Genomic DNA, 16,010 nt, shown 5'->3' on the forward strand with positions numbered 1-16,010 from the left:
CAAACATTATATATTCTTACATAAAGTAATGTTTTGAAAATATACTTTATCTGCGATTAAGTTGTATATCAATCTTATTCTTTTACTATAAGTTGCATTGCAATCATAAATGAAATTAACAAAGATTCTGAATGTTTTATTAATTCTTAAACAAGAAGACTCTAACTTTCTTAGAGTTAAAGATTAAAATTAGTCAAATAATTCATGCCACCTTTTGTACCATACTATTAAACATTATTAAATTATCTAATATAATTCAATAATAATTAAAGTTCTGATCTTCTATTTGATTACAGTTTTATGATCCATGAAAATAAAAGAAAGAAGATGAATCATCCGATAGTTATCAGCGCATACGATAAGTATTAGTTTCATGTACTTGGCACAATTCCCCTTTAAAGTCCAGTTCAATGCTGAAATCCAGATCTCTGTAATTCCTTGCATTAGGTTTCATTGAAAAAACACCATATATTTCTTCTCCCTTTTTAACTGTCATGTATTCATCAAAGTAGAACACAGTTTGTTTCCAATGAGTGTACTGTACTTCTGGTGCTGTACTAAAGCCAATACGTTTATGGCACTTGGTGAATTCGATGTTGAAGAATGTAACTAGTGCTTGAACATAGTCATTTCTACGAACTTGTAGGGTAAATGGCGAGGAAAATTCCAAATCAGCCTTGGTTACTGTGTATAAATCAACTTCCTTGATTAGACATGCATTTGTAACAACTTGTTTTGGGTCCACAACATCCACTAGAGGTTCGCTGATTGCTACTTTTCTTATACTACTCATATCAAATCCGTATACATCATCCCACCAGTTAATCTTCTCATCTTTATATTGTCTGTCTTCAATGCCACAAATAAATAGAGTTGCCTTGTCAGGAAATAACATTCCATCTTCACGAAGCCATTTGTCTCTAGCAAAGAGCACTGTGTCTAACATTGATTCATAAAACAAACAATACCCCATCCATTCAGAAATAATTATGTCAACTTTTTCTATACCGTCAGGCAATGAAACTTCTTCAACTTTTCCTTTAAGTATTGTTATGACATTTGACAACTGATTTGCTTCTACAATCTTTTCTGCATATTCAACAATATTAGAACATTCAATACCAATAACTTTAGCTGCACCAGCTTTAGCAGCAAACATTGAAAGTATACCAGTTCCACAACCAATGTCAAGAACAGTTTTTCCTTTAAAAAGGTGTTTATTATGGTACATGGAATTACGATACGTCACAGTGCGCACTTCATCCTTTAGCATTTCTTCATGAATTCCATAATGAGCATACGAGTCAAAATAATAATCTCGTGATGTCATATCATCCACAGAAACAGATTCCTTACAAGATGATGGAGTTGTATCTTTGTTTGATGCAAGAGTAGTCTCTGTTACTTCCATGGACTCCATTTTTGATGTCTGTAATAATGCAGTAAATAAAAATTATTAATAATAACAATGAATTTCTATACATAAAACTAAAAGTATTGCAAAGTAGGTTCTAACTATACTAAGATTTTCGAATTAAAACTAGATCAAATTGTATTTACACTGTCATTTATTCATAGGTAAGGGTTGTTATTCTTAATTAAAGTATAAACATTATTTAAAAATTTATTATGAAATATTAAAAATAACTGTTTTACATATATGGGAAAAGAACCTACAATTATCTACAAACACGTGATGTATAATTATTATCTCGAATGAAGAGATATAATTCTCTTTTCATCTAAATGTAATAAGAATTATTACTAAACATTATTTACAATGTTATTCATCGGCAATGGAAAATTCAAAATTTCGGAATGTTCGTAGAAAATGGTCTTTTACGCCGACACCGGAGAAATGTACACGTGCCCGCCAAAACGAATGGCGTCTGTTTAAGATCGAATGACCAGTCGAGATTCTTCACACTCACACATATTTTTGTATCATCGTATGATGAGTAGTACATACACGGAATTGAATACGGCTCAATTTTTTTGTGATAATGTTACAAAATAACTTATAACAATTAAAAGTTATTTTTGAAAGACATAATAAGAAAAAATGAACGAAATAAGACTGATCCGATCAATCTGTTGCTAAGATCCTCATTCATAGTGAAAACTATTATGACAAACGACATTCTAACATTTTTCTTCTTCATAACTTTAAAAGGTATCATTTACTCTTTGCAATAATATCGATACATTGAAGACATCATTAAGATGTTTTCCCTCTACTTCTATAAAAATAATCCGATAAAACTTACTGAATTTTCCGCTGTGCACATGCTACTTTGGTTGATTTCTACCGGCACTTCATTACTCGACGCCATTTTGTTCCGCGTCACAGCAGACGACCATAAGCAGGAGCGTATAAAGGCACATGGCAAATAACAAATATGATTCTGTCAACAAACATTCCATTAACCATCGAGACTGTGATTAAATCCTGTTGTCAATTTGATTTACATATTCTATCAAAAGGTCTATACAAATTTATTTATAACTGTATTAGTTTTATTACAAAAATTAATTATTATTGTTTGAATATATAATTGAACATTTATTAAAGGATAACTTTTTATACGAGTTATTAAAGATTTTATTTAAATTTCGTTTATAGAAATCATTCTATTAACTCTTCACTGTCTTTTTTTTGACAAATCGAATTACATATGTGACAATTTTTCAGATGGCAATATAATTTGTATCATATATGTATGTACATATAATGTATAATAAGTTGATTTTATATTCATCTGTGTATGCATATTACAAGTACAGCGAATATTATATATTACAATAAACAAAAACTTTATTTAAAATTAATGCAAACATTTAAAACGTACTACTGAAATAAGAATTAAAATTCAACATGTAATATTTTTTCACGCATATATGTATGAATGCTATTTAAATTCCTATTGTAATATTATTTTTTATTCATATCTTATCTGCAAAAGTTGTAACCAATCTCTTTGCAGTATAGAAATTATATAACGCTCTGTAAAATACGTCGTACAATTATTTTACAAAAATATTGATTTTAAAGTAATGTTTTGTTTTATAAACGAGTGCTCACGTAAATTTCTTTCTTTCCTTTCTTTTTTTTTTTTGAACAGTCACGTGGTACGTACACATTAAATTTAATAATGAAAGTATATTGTTTGTTGTTAGTATCGAGACTACAAGTACTTACACTTCTCTCTGAATGTTTAGAAGAAGCGACCACCCAAATCGCAATGTCGTTAACATTGATACGTCCCTGTAGTATGCGCAGTGCGGTCCCTTTATACTTTTAATTTTCACGTGAAATAGATATTTATTTATTTCTAAATCGTATTGAAAAATCGTATTTCATTTATATAATTATATGTTTGTCAAAATCATCGATAATTCAACAATAGGGTAATATTTTTAATTTCGTATCTTTGCTCGGTTGTTTTCAGAGAGTGCAAAGACATCGTCCAATAGGAGTCGAGTGGCTAGCTGACAAGTTGCGTCGGGGTGGAAATGGGCAGGGAACAGGAGCTTGTACGCATTCGGGCCGTGAAGTGTTGGTTTCGCGAAGGGGGTCAACTTCTGTGCCTACGTGATCTTTCTTGTGTTATTACTTTTGACGAAATAATACAAACTCGATTTTAATGTTTCGCACGTGCCAGTGTCTTAAGATTATTTATATGGGGATCGTGGAGCGCTAGAAGATGCTGGTAAGGAAACAGGCGGGAGAAAAGTTGACGTAGAAACAAGTGCGCAAAGATTGTATACTTGAGTTATCTTTTTTTTCTCTCTCTGTCGTGTGCATCGAGAAAGTAAAATCCGTGCTTTTGTTATGTAGTTACAACGCTTTCGCAGGTTATTTTCTTCGGACGAATGTTTCACCTAAAGTACCTTCGAGGTTACATCTATTACCTGATGTCTGAGAATTCGACAGGCTGTCATGAACGTAGTGGACTCCGTTTTGAAAACGTGGTTAAGATGTCAAAGTATGAGTTTTATTTCAACGAAATACTTTCGTACGAACGTCCTTGTTTATCGTAGGATACTTCGATTCGGAATTAATCTTCTGTACCTGCGAGGCATGACCGCCTACATAAACAATAGTTCATCAAAGCAAGGCAGCTGGCATTTTTATGGCCTTTGTGATGCTTCATTATCCGTGTTTTTTTTCGATAATATCAGTTGACACAAAATCCAATACATTTCCAGTGCAAAGTCAAATAATAATGTGTCAGATTGAAATAAAACATTAAGAGATAAAACAAAAAGACATAATAATGTCCTAAAGCTTTATTAATATTGTGTTATTGTTAATATTGTGAACATATATAAGAGAACATTACAATTTTCTTTTGTACATATTTCTTCTTGTGAAGAAGAAATGGGTATATAATGATAACATGGAAGTATGTCATAAAGAAAAATTTTGTAACAAAAGCTACATATATTCTATATATATTTTTTTGTTACAGGGAGACGATCCACCGTACCTATCAGTGGGTACGGAGGTTAGTGCTAAATACAAGGGTGCCTTCTGCGAAGCAAAAATTCGGAAAGTGGTACGATCAGTAAAATGCAGAGTGACTTATAAACAAGGTTTAGGTACTGCAACTGTTGCCGATGATCAGATAAAAGGAACTTTAAGAGTAGGTGCATCTGTCGAAGCCAGACATGGAGATCGAAAAGAATTTGTGGAAGCTACAATCACTAAAATACAAGATTGTAGTCAATATACTGTTGTATTTGATGATGGAGATATTACAACATTAAGGAGAACTGCGCTTTGTTTAAAGAGTGGACGGCATTTTGCAGAGAGTGAAACATTGGATCAACTTCCTTTGACACATCCAGAACATTTTGGGAATCCAGTAATTGGAGGTAGAAGAGGGCGGCGATCTAGACAAGCACAGTGAGTATTGTGAAATCTTATATTCAGTGTAGTACCATAAAATAATTTGAGTTGTTAATTGCAACAATAATTGGTATTGTAGAGATGAAAGTAGTGATGATGAAGATAGCCCTCCACGAGGAACTCGTGACTCAGGTTCTAGTGGGGTGGGAAAAGAAGGAATGGAGACAGAACCTGAAATTGGACGGGTTGTATGTGTGGAACTTGGAGATAAAAAGAAAAAAGATAATTGGTTCCCTGGATTAGTGGTTGCACCGACTGCTCAAGACACTGTGAGAATTCGAGTGAGAGATGATTATCTTGTGCGATCATTTAAGGATGCGCGATAGTAAGTTTACATTGAGTTTAACAGTTAACTAACAAATACTTATTAATATTTAGTAGATATCTATATTAATTGTAGTATTAGGTATAGTATTAGAAATGAAAAAATATTAACCTAAGATAGCTAGAATTTTATTAATTTTGTTAAAACACAATATGTTTTACATATAAAATCACAAGTTAAATAAGTATGTATAAAAAGTTGCCTTTTATACTATTATTTATTTAATTATTTTTTTATTATATCACTACTTTTTTTTTGCGCATTTAGTTATACAGTTCCGAAGAAAGAAGCAACTGAATTCACGAAAGAACTTGTCAACAAAGTTGAGAATAGCACATTGAAGGTTGCAGTAGAGAAGGCATTGCTATTTTTAGAGAAGAATGAGTTGCCTCCCCATTGGGATAGGGATTCTCTTTTTGGACATTCTGTATCAAGTGGAAACAGTGATTCTGATGGAGAACTTGATTCAGATGTAAGATTTTCTTTGTGAACTTCATTATAAATAAATTCAATTTACTATATAATAATTTATATTATTGCTGATTTGCAGAGTTCAGATGATGAACCACGCGAAGAAAAAGATCATTTTGTGGCACAACTATACAAATTCATGGATGATCGTGGAACACCTATTAATAATTGTCCAATGATTGGATCCGAGGACATAGATTTGTATAGGTTATTTCGAGCTGTTTATAAATTGGGTGGTTATAATCGTGTCACAAATCAAAATCAATGGAAATTAATAACGCGTCGTTTGAGTTTTACTATGCAAAATTCACCTTCTACGCACAATTTGGTTAAACAGGCTTATAAGAAATTCTTACACTCCTTTGAAGATTTTTATAGAAAATTAGGTTGTACTATGGTAAACCATCCAAGGGGTGCTATACGTAAACAACGTCCTGGTAGAAGTCTGATTAGAGATAAAGACAGAAATACACCTGTGCCACCGCAAGTATCGGTCGTTAAAAACGAAAAGGAAGAAGACGATAAAAAAGTGATGGAAGATGAAAAAAAAGAGAAAAAAGAAGTTAAAAAGGAATTGGTAAAAGAAGAAGAAATTGTAAAAATTAAGAAAAAGGATGATTTTGAAGAAAGCGGTAGTGGACAGGAAAGTGATGTGAATATAGAAGGTGAAGCAGAATCATCTAGCAGTGAAAAATCTCAAAAAATTTCAACGTCTTTAGCACTACAAAATAGGGGTAAGTCTAAAAGTAAAGAAGATCCAAAAAGGAAAGTTATTGATAAGAAGAAAAATGAGCCTAAGAAGCAGGAAAAAAGGGATGATAAAATGAAAGAGGAAGAAGCTACTAAAACAAGATCTAAATCTAAAGATGACACTGTAAAAAGTAAAACATCTTCTGAAATTAGAGAAACACGAACTCCATCTAGAGAATCAGAAAGAAAAGTTTTAACTAAACAAAGACGTTTAACAGATGAGGAATTAAAAAGAAGAGGAAGGAAGCGAAAAGAATATGAAGCAGAGAAATCACGTTCTGATGAACAATTAGCAGAGTCTGCACCTTGCTACAAAGGTCCTGTAGAATTAGGTGATAGACTAAAAGTATATTATGGACCTACTCATGAATCTAAAGTAACTTATGAAGCAAAAGTTATTGACAAGGAAAAGGATGGCACAGGACCATTGTATCTTGTTCATTATACTGGATGGAATACAAGGTACGATGAATGGATTAAAGCTTCAAGAATAGCACAGAATTTTACACAAGCTCAAGGTAGAGTGAAACGCATTAAAGCTACTTCACGACCCCAAACTCCCAGTACGAATTTATCTAATAATGTAAACAAATCGTCGAAAATTGTTTCTAACACGAGTTCAAGTACATCTCAAAGCCGTCGACGAGCACAAAGTGTAGCTCCAACAACAACAGTTGCTCCTTCGACATCAATAAAGGAAGTAAAGAAAGAGGAAAAAGATAAGGAAACGTCCCAACCAGCTAGATCTACAACTCCACTGTCTGTTACAAGTTCCAGTTCTAGAACTAAAAGTCCAGCTACACCAGCAAATAATAGACAGACACGAACAACAAGAAATACTGATGTATCTGGTATTGAACATCGGAGGCGCACTAGAAGAATGTCTGGACATACAGATATATCAGTTGCATCAGAAACTGAAGATAGTGAGGCATATGATTCTGATACCACAGAACCAGAACAAGCAAGAACCAAATCTAAGGGTACTGATGACAGAAAGCGTAGAGAAGCAAAATGTAGAGCAGAAGATAGAATAAAACCTGATGAAACTAGTGAGGGTGAAGAAGATAAAGATAATTTGGAGGAACCACGTAGAGGTAGACGTTTAAGAAGAGCAATTGGTAAATCTCAAGGTATAAAATCTGAACCAGATAGTGACGAAGAACAACCTAAAGGTCGGGATTTCGATTTAAATCAAATACGATCCGAATTAAAAGGTTTTGATAAAGCTGTGAAATTAGAACTTGTCCGAGTTGAACCCGATCCAGAAGATGAAATAAAACTAGAAGAAAAAGAAAACATTGCTTTAGTTTCACCAAAATTGGAGAAAAATTTGGAACCATCAAAATTAGAAACAACTTCTGAGTCTAAAACAGTAGAAAATACGGAAGATATTTATGAATTTAAAGAACCAGAGCCGTTTGAATTTGAAGTACGAAATAAACGAGACACCAGTGGAGAAAAAGATAAATTGAAAAAGAGAGTCTTTGAAGAAGAACCAAAAAGTCCTAAAAAGAAACAAAAAATGATTGTGTCACCAGTTATAAAAGAAGTTAAGCCAGAAATAGATAACGATTCACGAAAGAAAGCAAAGAAATTATTTAGTAAAAGAATTGATGATATTACAGAAAATCAGTCTACTCATAAATCATTACAATCTACATCATCAACGACCTATGAAGAAGCATTTGATAAACTTTGTGAGCCACCATCGTTTAATCAAGTAAAACCACCACCTATTATTGAAGAAACTGGTAAGATAACTAACGGCATAGATCTTTTATTTAGTGATTTACCTGGGGATGATGATGGTACTCATGATGATTCGGAAGATCGCTTGATAATATCAGAGGCTGAAGTTTCAGAAGCAGAACAAGAAAACCTATTTACTTATCAGCAAGAAATGTTTCCTGCCAGTGACATGAATGATTCATTAGAATCAAATAAAGAGGATTCAAATCCACAAACTGAATCTGTAAGGGAAGACTTATCAACAGTTTCAAACAAATCTGAAATGCCAATGGATCAAAAACAAAACGTTAAACTGTCTCCGTTACATAGACAATCTCCAGAATTAAAATCACTTGATACAAAATTATTAGACATTACACCAGTCTTATCTCCAGTTGTAGCAGTTCCAGCACCAATTAGTACTCGACTGCCAGCTACATCTACAATAGAAGAAAAACTTTCAGCTGCAATGGCTTTTCGCAATAAAACAAAAGATACTAAAAAAGATGATGAAATTTCTGATGTTGTATGGAAACCTTTAAAAGAAATTCCTAAAAAGTTAGACACTATAGTTGTACAAAAGAATAAAGAAGATCAAAATGGGCCTAAGATAGAAATTGAGAATAAAAAGCGGGAAGAGGAAGAAATTATTATAAATAATGAAGAGCAGTGTAGGGAAATAATGCGCGTGGTAATTAAGCAAAAAGAGGAAGAACTTCAACAACTTAAACTAAAAAAGGAAGTTGAATTGAAGAAATTTGTTGAAACAAAAACAGAACATAAAAATATACAGGAAAGTGAAGAAGAAGAATGGAAACACATGGAAAATGAGGAATCTAAAAAATTAGAAGATGAATTTAAAGAACATGATTTTAAAGAGAAGGAAAAAGACAAACGTAAAAAGATAGTTAATCAAGATATACTAGATTCTGCAGACAGTAGTGATTCTGAGCAGAGGCTTGTAATTGATAATGGAGAACCACAAGATGTAAAAACACCATCAAATTTTGATGTTAAATTAAGAGCAGAATTGGATAAACTTCAAGATTCACAGGAGAGGTATTCAAAATTACAAACACAAAAGTCTATGCAGCATTTAAAGCACCAACAACAAGAGTGTGTTACTGAATGTAAAACTGAAAGCATACCTATTGTAAAAGCGGATGAAGAAGGAGAAGCAATTAATTCCTTGCTATGTGAAGAAGAAATACCAGGTTCGCCAGCACCCATTTCTGAAAGTATTGAACAAATAAATGCTGGTCCATCTTGTTCTCCTCCAAAAGTTGAAACATCAGAAAGTAGTATAGTACTCATGGAAATGCCTTTTGCAAGTGCACCTACTTCAGGCCAAAGTACAACCAGTAGTACTGTGGTTACTTTGAGTATGGCACTGCCAAAGACTGTAGAAACATCTGTTCCAGTTTCTTTACCAATGCAACAAAATCCTACTCTAGGTGGTGTTAGGCAACAATCACATCATCAACATTTACCTGCACTAATGCCTGCACAAAGACGAGAAAGCAATGAAGCAGCACCTGTAATGGATAATACTCCACCAACTACACCAGACTCTAGTATTTCCAATATTTCTGGGTCTCCTAGAGAAGAAAGAACAGGTGGTTCATCGCCAACTTCTGAGGATAATATGAAACTTAATCGTGATAGTTCTGAAGCAGACAATGATAGTGGTGGTAAAGGTCCTGGATTCAGTGAAGATGATACATTACCAAATGTTGAAGGAAACTCAGCAGATAGAATGTTGAAACCACCAGCGAAACGATCTGTTGAAGAAGCACAATCTCCTAAAAAACGTAAAAGAAGTAGAAAACATTCAGAATGCGATAAGAATACTTCTAAAAAAACAGGAAGGCATAGTGGTAGACATGGTAGACATGGCGCTGGTAGCGACAGCGATGATACAAGTGAAGGTTCCAATTTATGTGGAGTTAACTCGACACCTGTAAATCATACGAATATTGCTACTACCGTTGCTGATCTTAGTAATTACTCATCAAGATCACCACGGCCTACGAAATATAATTTTTATGTGGAATTAGGTAAAACTTACACTTTTTTTTATTTCGTTATATTCTTTATAGAAGCAGATTTGATATTTTTATATTACAGATCCCGAATTGGATGGAAGTCAAAGGATAGCTGTATTACAACAAAAATTAGCTGAATTGCGTAAAACGTACAATGCTGTAAAAGTTGAACTCGCCGCTATTGAAAGACGCAGAAAAAAATTAAGGAGAAGAGAACGGGAAGGTAATTATTTCATGAGTTATATATAATGAAAACTTATATCACAAAATCATAAAATTTATTAATGACTAGGCATTTTTATATAAAATTAATTTTATTTATTAAAGTATCCAATTGAAGTAATCCAATTTGCTTTTAGCTATAAAGGCAGCTAAAGCAGAAATGCAACAGGCCTGTTCGTGATGAGCTGTCTTGAAACATCCTATTTCACTTAATCTGCGCTAAAGAAAAATTTTATACAATACTGGGAGATAATAGAATAGTATCATTATATGGACACCCTGCAATCACAGCAGACTTCATGACAATTTTTACCTACCTAACATCGCTTAGGTAACTTTTCCCCCACTAATATAAATTGTAGATATAGATATAAGATTTAGTATAAAGGAGGAACATTTATCAGAATGAAAATATATATTCATATATGCTTTGTGTTGTATATTGTTTTGTCAAGAACGTAATATGACTGTTAAAAATTTTTATCCTCAATTTGTCATTTCACCTGCTCAGATGCAAAGTACAAATTATCGAACTTGATGATCATTTCATCGTTCATTCTTCTTTTTTAAGAAAAGGCTGAGAAAAACGTTACCGATAGTATGTTATTATAAAGACATCTTGGGAACAAATAATTGTCTAAGCCGTCTATCATTTCCGTTTCGATCATAGCTTGTAGCACCGTTGGCGGTTGAGCTGTTTTCAGGACGATAAAATAAAGACATCATTACACACGCGAGTGCAACAACCATCATGTATTTCCTAGGATAGAAAATTTTGTATATATTAGAATTAGTAATGAATAGTGGTTTGCAATATACGTATGTACGTAAATAGTATCGTAGTGTCCTTACGATTTAAATTTTTTATTTAAATAAAACGTTACAATTTGATGTGGACTTTAAAGTAATAAGAAAATTATCATATTAAAGGCAATGTTCGTTTGTACGTTAACAATTTGCGAAATGAACGAATGATTGTACATTGACAGCGCATGTGAGATATAGCACAATTTTTAACTTCTAAAAAAGGAATAACTTTAATTTATGTACATAATTTACATGAATAAAATATCGTATTATAGTTGTTCTAAAATACGAAACACTAAAGTTTATTGTAATTAACAATCACACTCGTAATTGAAAATAAATTTCCTGACAAAATGCATAGAATCGGTTTCTTGACTATGCAATTGTCATGAATGCAGCTCAACAGAATTCATCAGTTTATAGCCTTTTGCATTATATCTGAAAAATTGCTGCCATTGTGCTTTAATCATACAATAGGTATTAGACGTTCGTCATCATATATGGTAATTGGTCAAAGATGCATTTATATTTGTATTTGGGTGTCAAAGTGCCCCAGGTATTAATAAATAAAAAGAAAACAAAAAAGTTAAATTTAAGGAACAAGTTGCAGAAATTGAAATCAAATACCCTAAATGGAACTAAATTTGTACGAAGACATGTTGGCTGAAAAGAGAATGAAATTTTATATAGATATATATTATATATTTTTTATAAAAGATCAGTCGTGAACGTGCTTTAAGATATTAAACAACATGGTCACACACTGATTGCAGGAAAGAGAAAAGAAAATTAGGAGTTGGGCTCCACAAATCTTTGTACATATTTTACACTGTGTGTGTGTGTGTATATTAAGGCACTCATAAATCAGATTTCTGTAGTTGTTTATCGCACATGGATATTGCTGCGCATATTATTGTATAATGGTTTCAGAAGTCTTGCAGTAAAACATGCTGTACATTTGTCTTAAGAAGTTCATAGGATGTGTGTCGACACTCATTGTAAGATTTATGAATTTGATGAATTTGATGAAATAGTAAACAAAAAACAAACTATTAAATTCCATGAAAGTTGAAATAATTAAACAATAATTTTTATGTTATAATTTTGTTTGTACTTAATTTTTTCTAACACAATGTAGTAAAGTTACAACGAAAATATATAAAAGTATTTTATTTTAGCAATTTTCATCTCCAAAATTAATGAGAGTAATAGGTGTTTATGAGCAGTTAAGTACAAAAAAAGTTTGACAAGGTGCAAGATAATAGATAATAGGATATAGTCAATAATAGGATTCTAGTTCTTGTTATATTATAAAACAGTTTTGTTTTATAAAATTTTACTGAAGTGTTACATGTTTTGCAATATTTTAGTTACACTTTTCAAAATGGTCAAAACATAGATTACATTCTTCTTCATAATAGTGTTGCAATATTATTAATTGTATATACAAGTTCCAGTACATAGTTTTAGGTAAAATGACTTTTATTCTCTTGCAGACTAAACAAAATAAATATACCTGTTCTAAGCAGGTATTGAATATACACAAGTCTGTTATATCATTATCATTTATCATTGTTTTATTCTTGTCTGCGCACTACATTTAAATAGTATATCAATGAAAAAGCATTATGATACTGATGTTAGCAGTAGATTTTACAATATTGGTTCTATGCATAGACATTTTGTATGTATATTTAGTCACAGATACAACAAATTTATATCTTTACTTAAGTGATAATTCATAGCATATTTAAAAACGCAAAACAAAGAAAGTAATACTTCATGGATAATATTAAAATCTCTAAAAATGTATAAAAATAATGTTTGAGTGACGAACCCATCCTTGCCTTCTATAAACAAATTTTTTCTCTGTAAATCATGAATTACATGTGAGATAATACATACATATAGTAAGCACAATGTGTCGCCAATCAGTAATATTGTTCCACATAATGTTTAATTGTGTTAGGAAATATTGTTAAGAAATAAATCTTATCTTAACAAATTATAGTAGTCATTTACCCTTGTGTCATAGTTAAGATTTTAGGTTTTAAATATGACAATAAAGTGTAAAGTATAGCAATTAATTAAAATTTTATGTTTACAAATTTTATAAAATATTTATTATATTGCAATTTAAAAGTGAACATTAAAATTTTGTTAAACTTTGCACAATAATATATGTTAATACAATACAATTATGCAAATATTCTTGTTATCATACTTTGTATCATATACATGTGATGTTATGGTATTTTAACTTTGATATTGAATTATGAATAGAATATGAATAATATAATGTACAATAATATTGGCAATCTTGTGTATATGATACATAGTGCTAGTAAAAACTTTGTTAACTAAAGCTTTTTTTTTGTTTCTACATTCGATTACTTCATGTGATATTATCTAATAGTCTATGAAATTACTTGAATACACCTATCTACTTTATTTATCTTTGTACACCAATAACATGGATGTGTTGAAGGTACAATAGTATCAAGGACCGTTAAAAAATGTCTAAAATATTTTCTAATGGAAATAATACAGAATGCATAAAATATAAATTCAATTATTTTAACGTTATTGCGTATGCCCAAATGTATTTATGTCTGAAGCATTATTTATATAAATATATTTCATTTCATTATCGCTCTTTACCAGGCAAGAAAAAAATAGGTGACATTTCATTATTTTCTATGAATACTTCATTATGTTATATGAAGAAGAAATGTATAAATTTTGTAGGATTATCATGTCAATAATAATTGATTAAGACAATTAATACAAAAATTAAACAATTTGTGGCAAATTATGTAAATTAAAAATATTCATAAATATTCAAGACAAGTAAATTAATCTGATAGTTTTATAAATTCCCAAATAAATTGATTTGCTTTATATCTGTTTTTTTGTTCAACAGTTTTATGTTTTTCTAGTAATAAATTACTAAAGTAACGAGACAAGTTAGATACAGAAAATGTTTAATAGTATTGAGCGAGAAAGTCTGCTTTCAATTCTATATGTCAACACGGGGGTGTGCTAGATGCTGGTGCAGTATCAACAGTTTGTGCAGATGATGACGCTACTGTCGATGACTTATTCTCAGTAGTTAACCTTCGTTTAGCAAACATAAATTGCTCCATTAATTCATGATGAGCTTCTAGTCGTTCAATACAATGTAGACATGCCGTTTTTGGTAATGGATCATTCATATTTACCTGTATGACAAAAGGATAAAATTTTATGTATCCAAACTAAATGTAAATATATTTATTAATATTATCTCTATCATATAATATAAAATAATATTTACATTTTCTAAATAGAATTTCTTTAGAAGAAGACTTGACAACTTTATTTGGTTAATGAATTCAAAGTACCAACACTTCAATAGTTAATTTTTTTTAAAATAATGTAATGATTTTAATACAATATTTTACATGTGCATAATGAAATCACTGTCGTGTGATATTTTACTGTTATACAATTACTACTGTTGAATGATACGTCACAATTTTCAGCTATAAATATAAAATATAAAAGAAAGAATCAACGAATGTAATTTAAATAAGATGAAACTTTAACAAGTTGTATATAATATCTAATGCAACACATGAAAATTTAATAAAAAATTATATCAACAAGGGAAATTTTTAAATGTTTAAAAATGGGTAATGATTTTACCGTAATTGGAAGATAGGCATTTATTTTTTCGGCAAGTTTCATTCTTTCACCCTCTTCACCATATATGTGGATCACGAAACGGTTCATCTTACTACAAAGCCTGCAAATAAATCCCGTGATCATGGCTTTATCCGTGCTACCCATTTTGATTGTTTGCTTATGTATATTCTTTTTGATATGGCACTTATCGACACCCTGTGATCCGTCACATGCGTCAATAACTTCATACGTAAGTTACTCTTCTATGAAATCTCACAAGATGTGCTTCCTTCAAGATTAAGTTTGTTTATCATAGTTCTGGACAACTGGCGCTACAAGCACTGGGTTCTACTACTTTCATCAGGACCGTACATATTGAAATAATGTTAATATTTTCATTAAAGAACATTATTAATATTCATGTTATCATATTTTCATTTAAAAGTTGATATAATATTTTAACAATTAAGAATTGTATCAAAAACCTAAGAGATTGTAGTTGTACTTTTAAAAAGATTATTACAGATCTATTTTTCCAATTCATCAAAAGTATTTGTTCCACAGAAAGAAATCTGTTTTCAATTCGTTGGCTATACTTAATTTATACAAACAAAATAAAATATACTATAAAACAAATATCATTTTTATATTATATTAAATCTCTAACGTTACGATCTAAATTCCACAATTTAATGAATTTTAATAAGGTTTTCTTATCATCAAAAAAATTAATTACCTATTTTTATACAATATACTATTTGTTAGTTAATATTTCAGCCTTATTAATAACAATTAATAATACATTGTAATTTTTAATCAATTTTAATCATTAGGTTTATGTAAATGATTTCTAATGTCATATATTAACTTTCAATGGCACAAAGGTACTTCTTTTGTTATTTCGGTAGACATGAATTATATAGTATATTCATTTTAAATGATAAAAATATGATATTCTTATAGTTATAAAAAGCAAAAAATCTATATGATTCACAAATAATTGTGTAAAGAATGAATATTTTATTTTTACTATTTTTATTTAATAAGTAAATAATTCCTTTGTTCATAATGCCATTACTGT

The 16,010-nt window shown here is 30.8% G+C and overlaps 3 protein-coding genes across 4 annotated transcripts; 1 reads left to right on the forward strand and 2 right to left on the reverse strand.

Annotated features, from left to right (window-relative positions):
- Positions 1-17: 17 nt before the first annotated feature.
- Art1 (arginine methyltransferase 1) lies at positions 18-3,236 on the reverse strand. 2 transcript variants are annotated; one of them, XM_076309195.1, is made up of 3 exons: positions 3,200-3,236; positions 2,268-2,405; positions 18-1,429 (listed from the first exon to the last, which is right to left on the reverse strand). In XM_076309195.1, the coding sequence occupies exons 2-3, from the start codon at positions 2,331-2,333 to the stop codon at positions 347-349; spliced, it is 1,149 nt and encodes a 382-aa protein (XP_076165310.1). In that variant the 5' UTR covers positions 2,334-2,405; positions 3,200-3,236; the 3' UTR covers positions 18-346. The 2 variants fall into 2 exon arrangements, with proteins under 2 accessions (XP_076165310.1, XP_076165309.1); XM_076309194.1 differs by lacking the exon at positions 3,200-3,236 and adding an exon at positions 3,083-3,177.
- A 259-nt stretch (positions 3,237-3,495) lies between these two features.
- Positions 3,496-11,563, forward strand: Htk (AT-rich interaction domain hat-trick). Its single transcript, XM_076308759.1, has 7 exons — positions 3,496-3,710; positions 4,473-4,909; positions 4,992-5,237; positions 5,505-5,709; positions 5,788-10,246; positions 10,317-10,457; positions 10,594-11,563. Exons 1-7 carry the CDS (start codon positions 3,705-3,707, stop codon positions 10,635-10,637), a joined length of 5,538 nt encoding a protein of 1,845 aa, XP_076164874.1. The 5' UTR covers positions 3,496-3,704; the 3' UTR covers positions 10,638-11,563.
- A 1,857-nt stretch (positions 11,564-13,420) lies between these two features.
- Positions 13,421-15,232, reverse strand: LOC143145412 (uncharacterized). The gene is made up of 2 exons (XM_076308760.1): positions 14,951-15,232; positions 13,421-14,484 (listed from the first exon to the last, which is right to left on the reverse strand). The coding sequence occupies exons 1-2, from the start codon at positions 15,092-15,094 to the stop codon at positions 14,290-14,292; spliced, it is 339 nt and encodes a 112-aa protein (XP_076164875.1). The 5' UTR covers positions 15,095-15,232; the 3' UTR covers positions 13,421-14,289.
- Between the last annotated feature and the right edge of the window lie 778 nt (positions 15,233-16,010).

Source organism: Ptiloglossa arizonensis, chromosome 4 (genome assembly GCF_051014685.1).
Source record: "Ptiloglossa arizonensis isolate GNS036 chromosome 4, iyPtiAriz1_principal, whole genome shotgun sequence".
Taxonomy (NCBI): Eukaryota; Metazoa; Arthropoda; class Insecta; order Hymenoptera; family Colletidae; genus Ptiloglossa; species Ptiloglossa arizonensis.

Excerpts from the sequence above, each read along its gene's own strand:
- Art1 (XM_076309195.1), bottom strand. The coding sequence starts at position 2,333 with ATGGCGTCGAGTAATGAAGTGCCGGTAGAAATCAACCAAAGTAGCATG. Across the intron at positions 1,430-2,267 it reads TGTGCACAGCGGAAAATTCA|ACATCAAAAATGGAGTCCAT; the intron begins GTAAGTTTTATC and ends GCATTATTACAG.
- LOC143145412 (XM_076308760.1), bottom strand. The coding sequence starts at position 15,094 with ATGGGTAGCACGGATAAAGCCATGATCACGGGATTTATTTGCAGGCTT. Across the intron at positions 14,485-14,950 it reads ATGCCTATCTTCCAATTACG|GTAAATATGAATGATCCATT; the intron begins GTAAAATCATTA and ends TTTGTCATACAG.
- Htk (XM_076308759.1), top strand. Across the intron at positions 4,910-4,991 it reads CGGCGATCTAGACAAGCACA|AGATGAAAGTAGTGATGATG; the intron begins GTGAGTATTGTG and ends TTGGTATTGTAG. Across the intron at positions 10,247-10,316 it reads TAATTTTTATGTGGAATTAG|ATCCCGAATTGGATGGAAGT; the intron begins GTAAAACTTACA and ends TTTATATTACAG.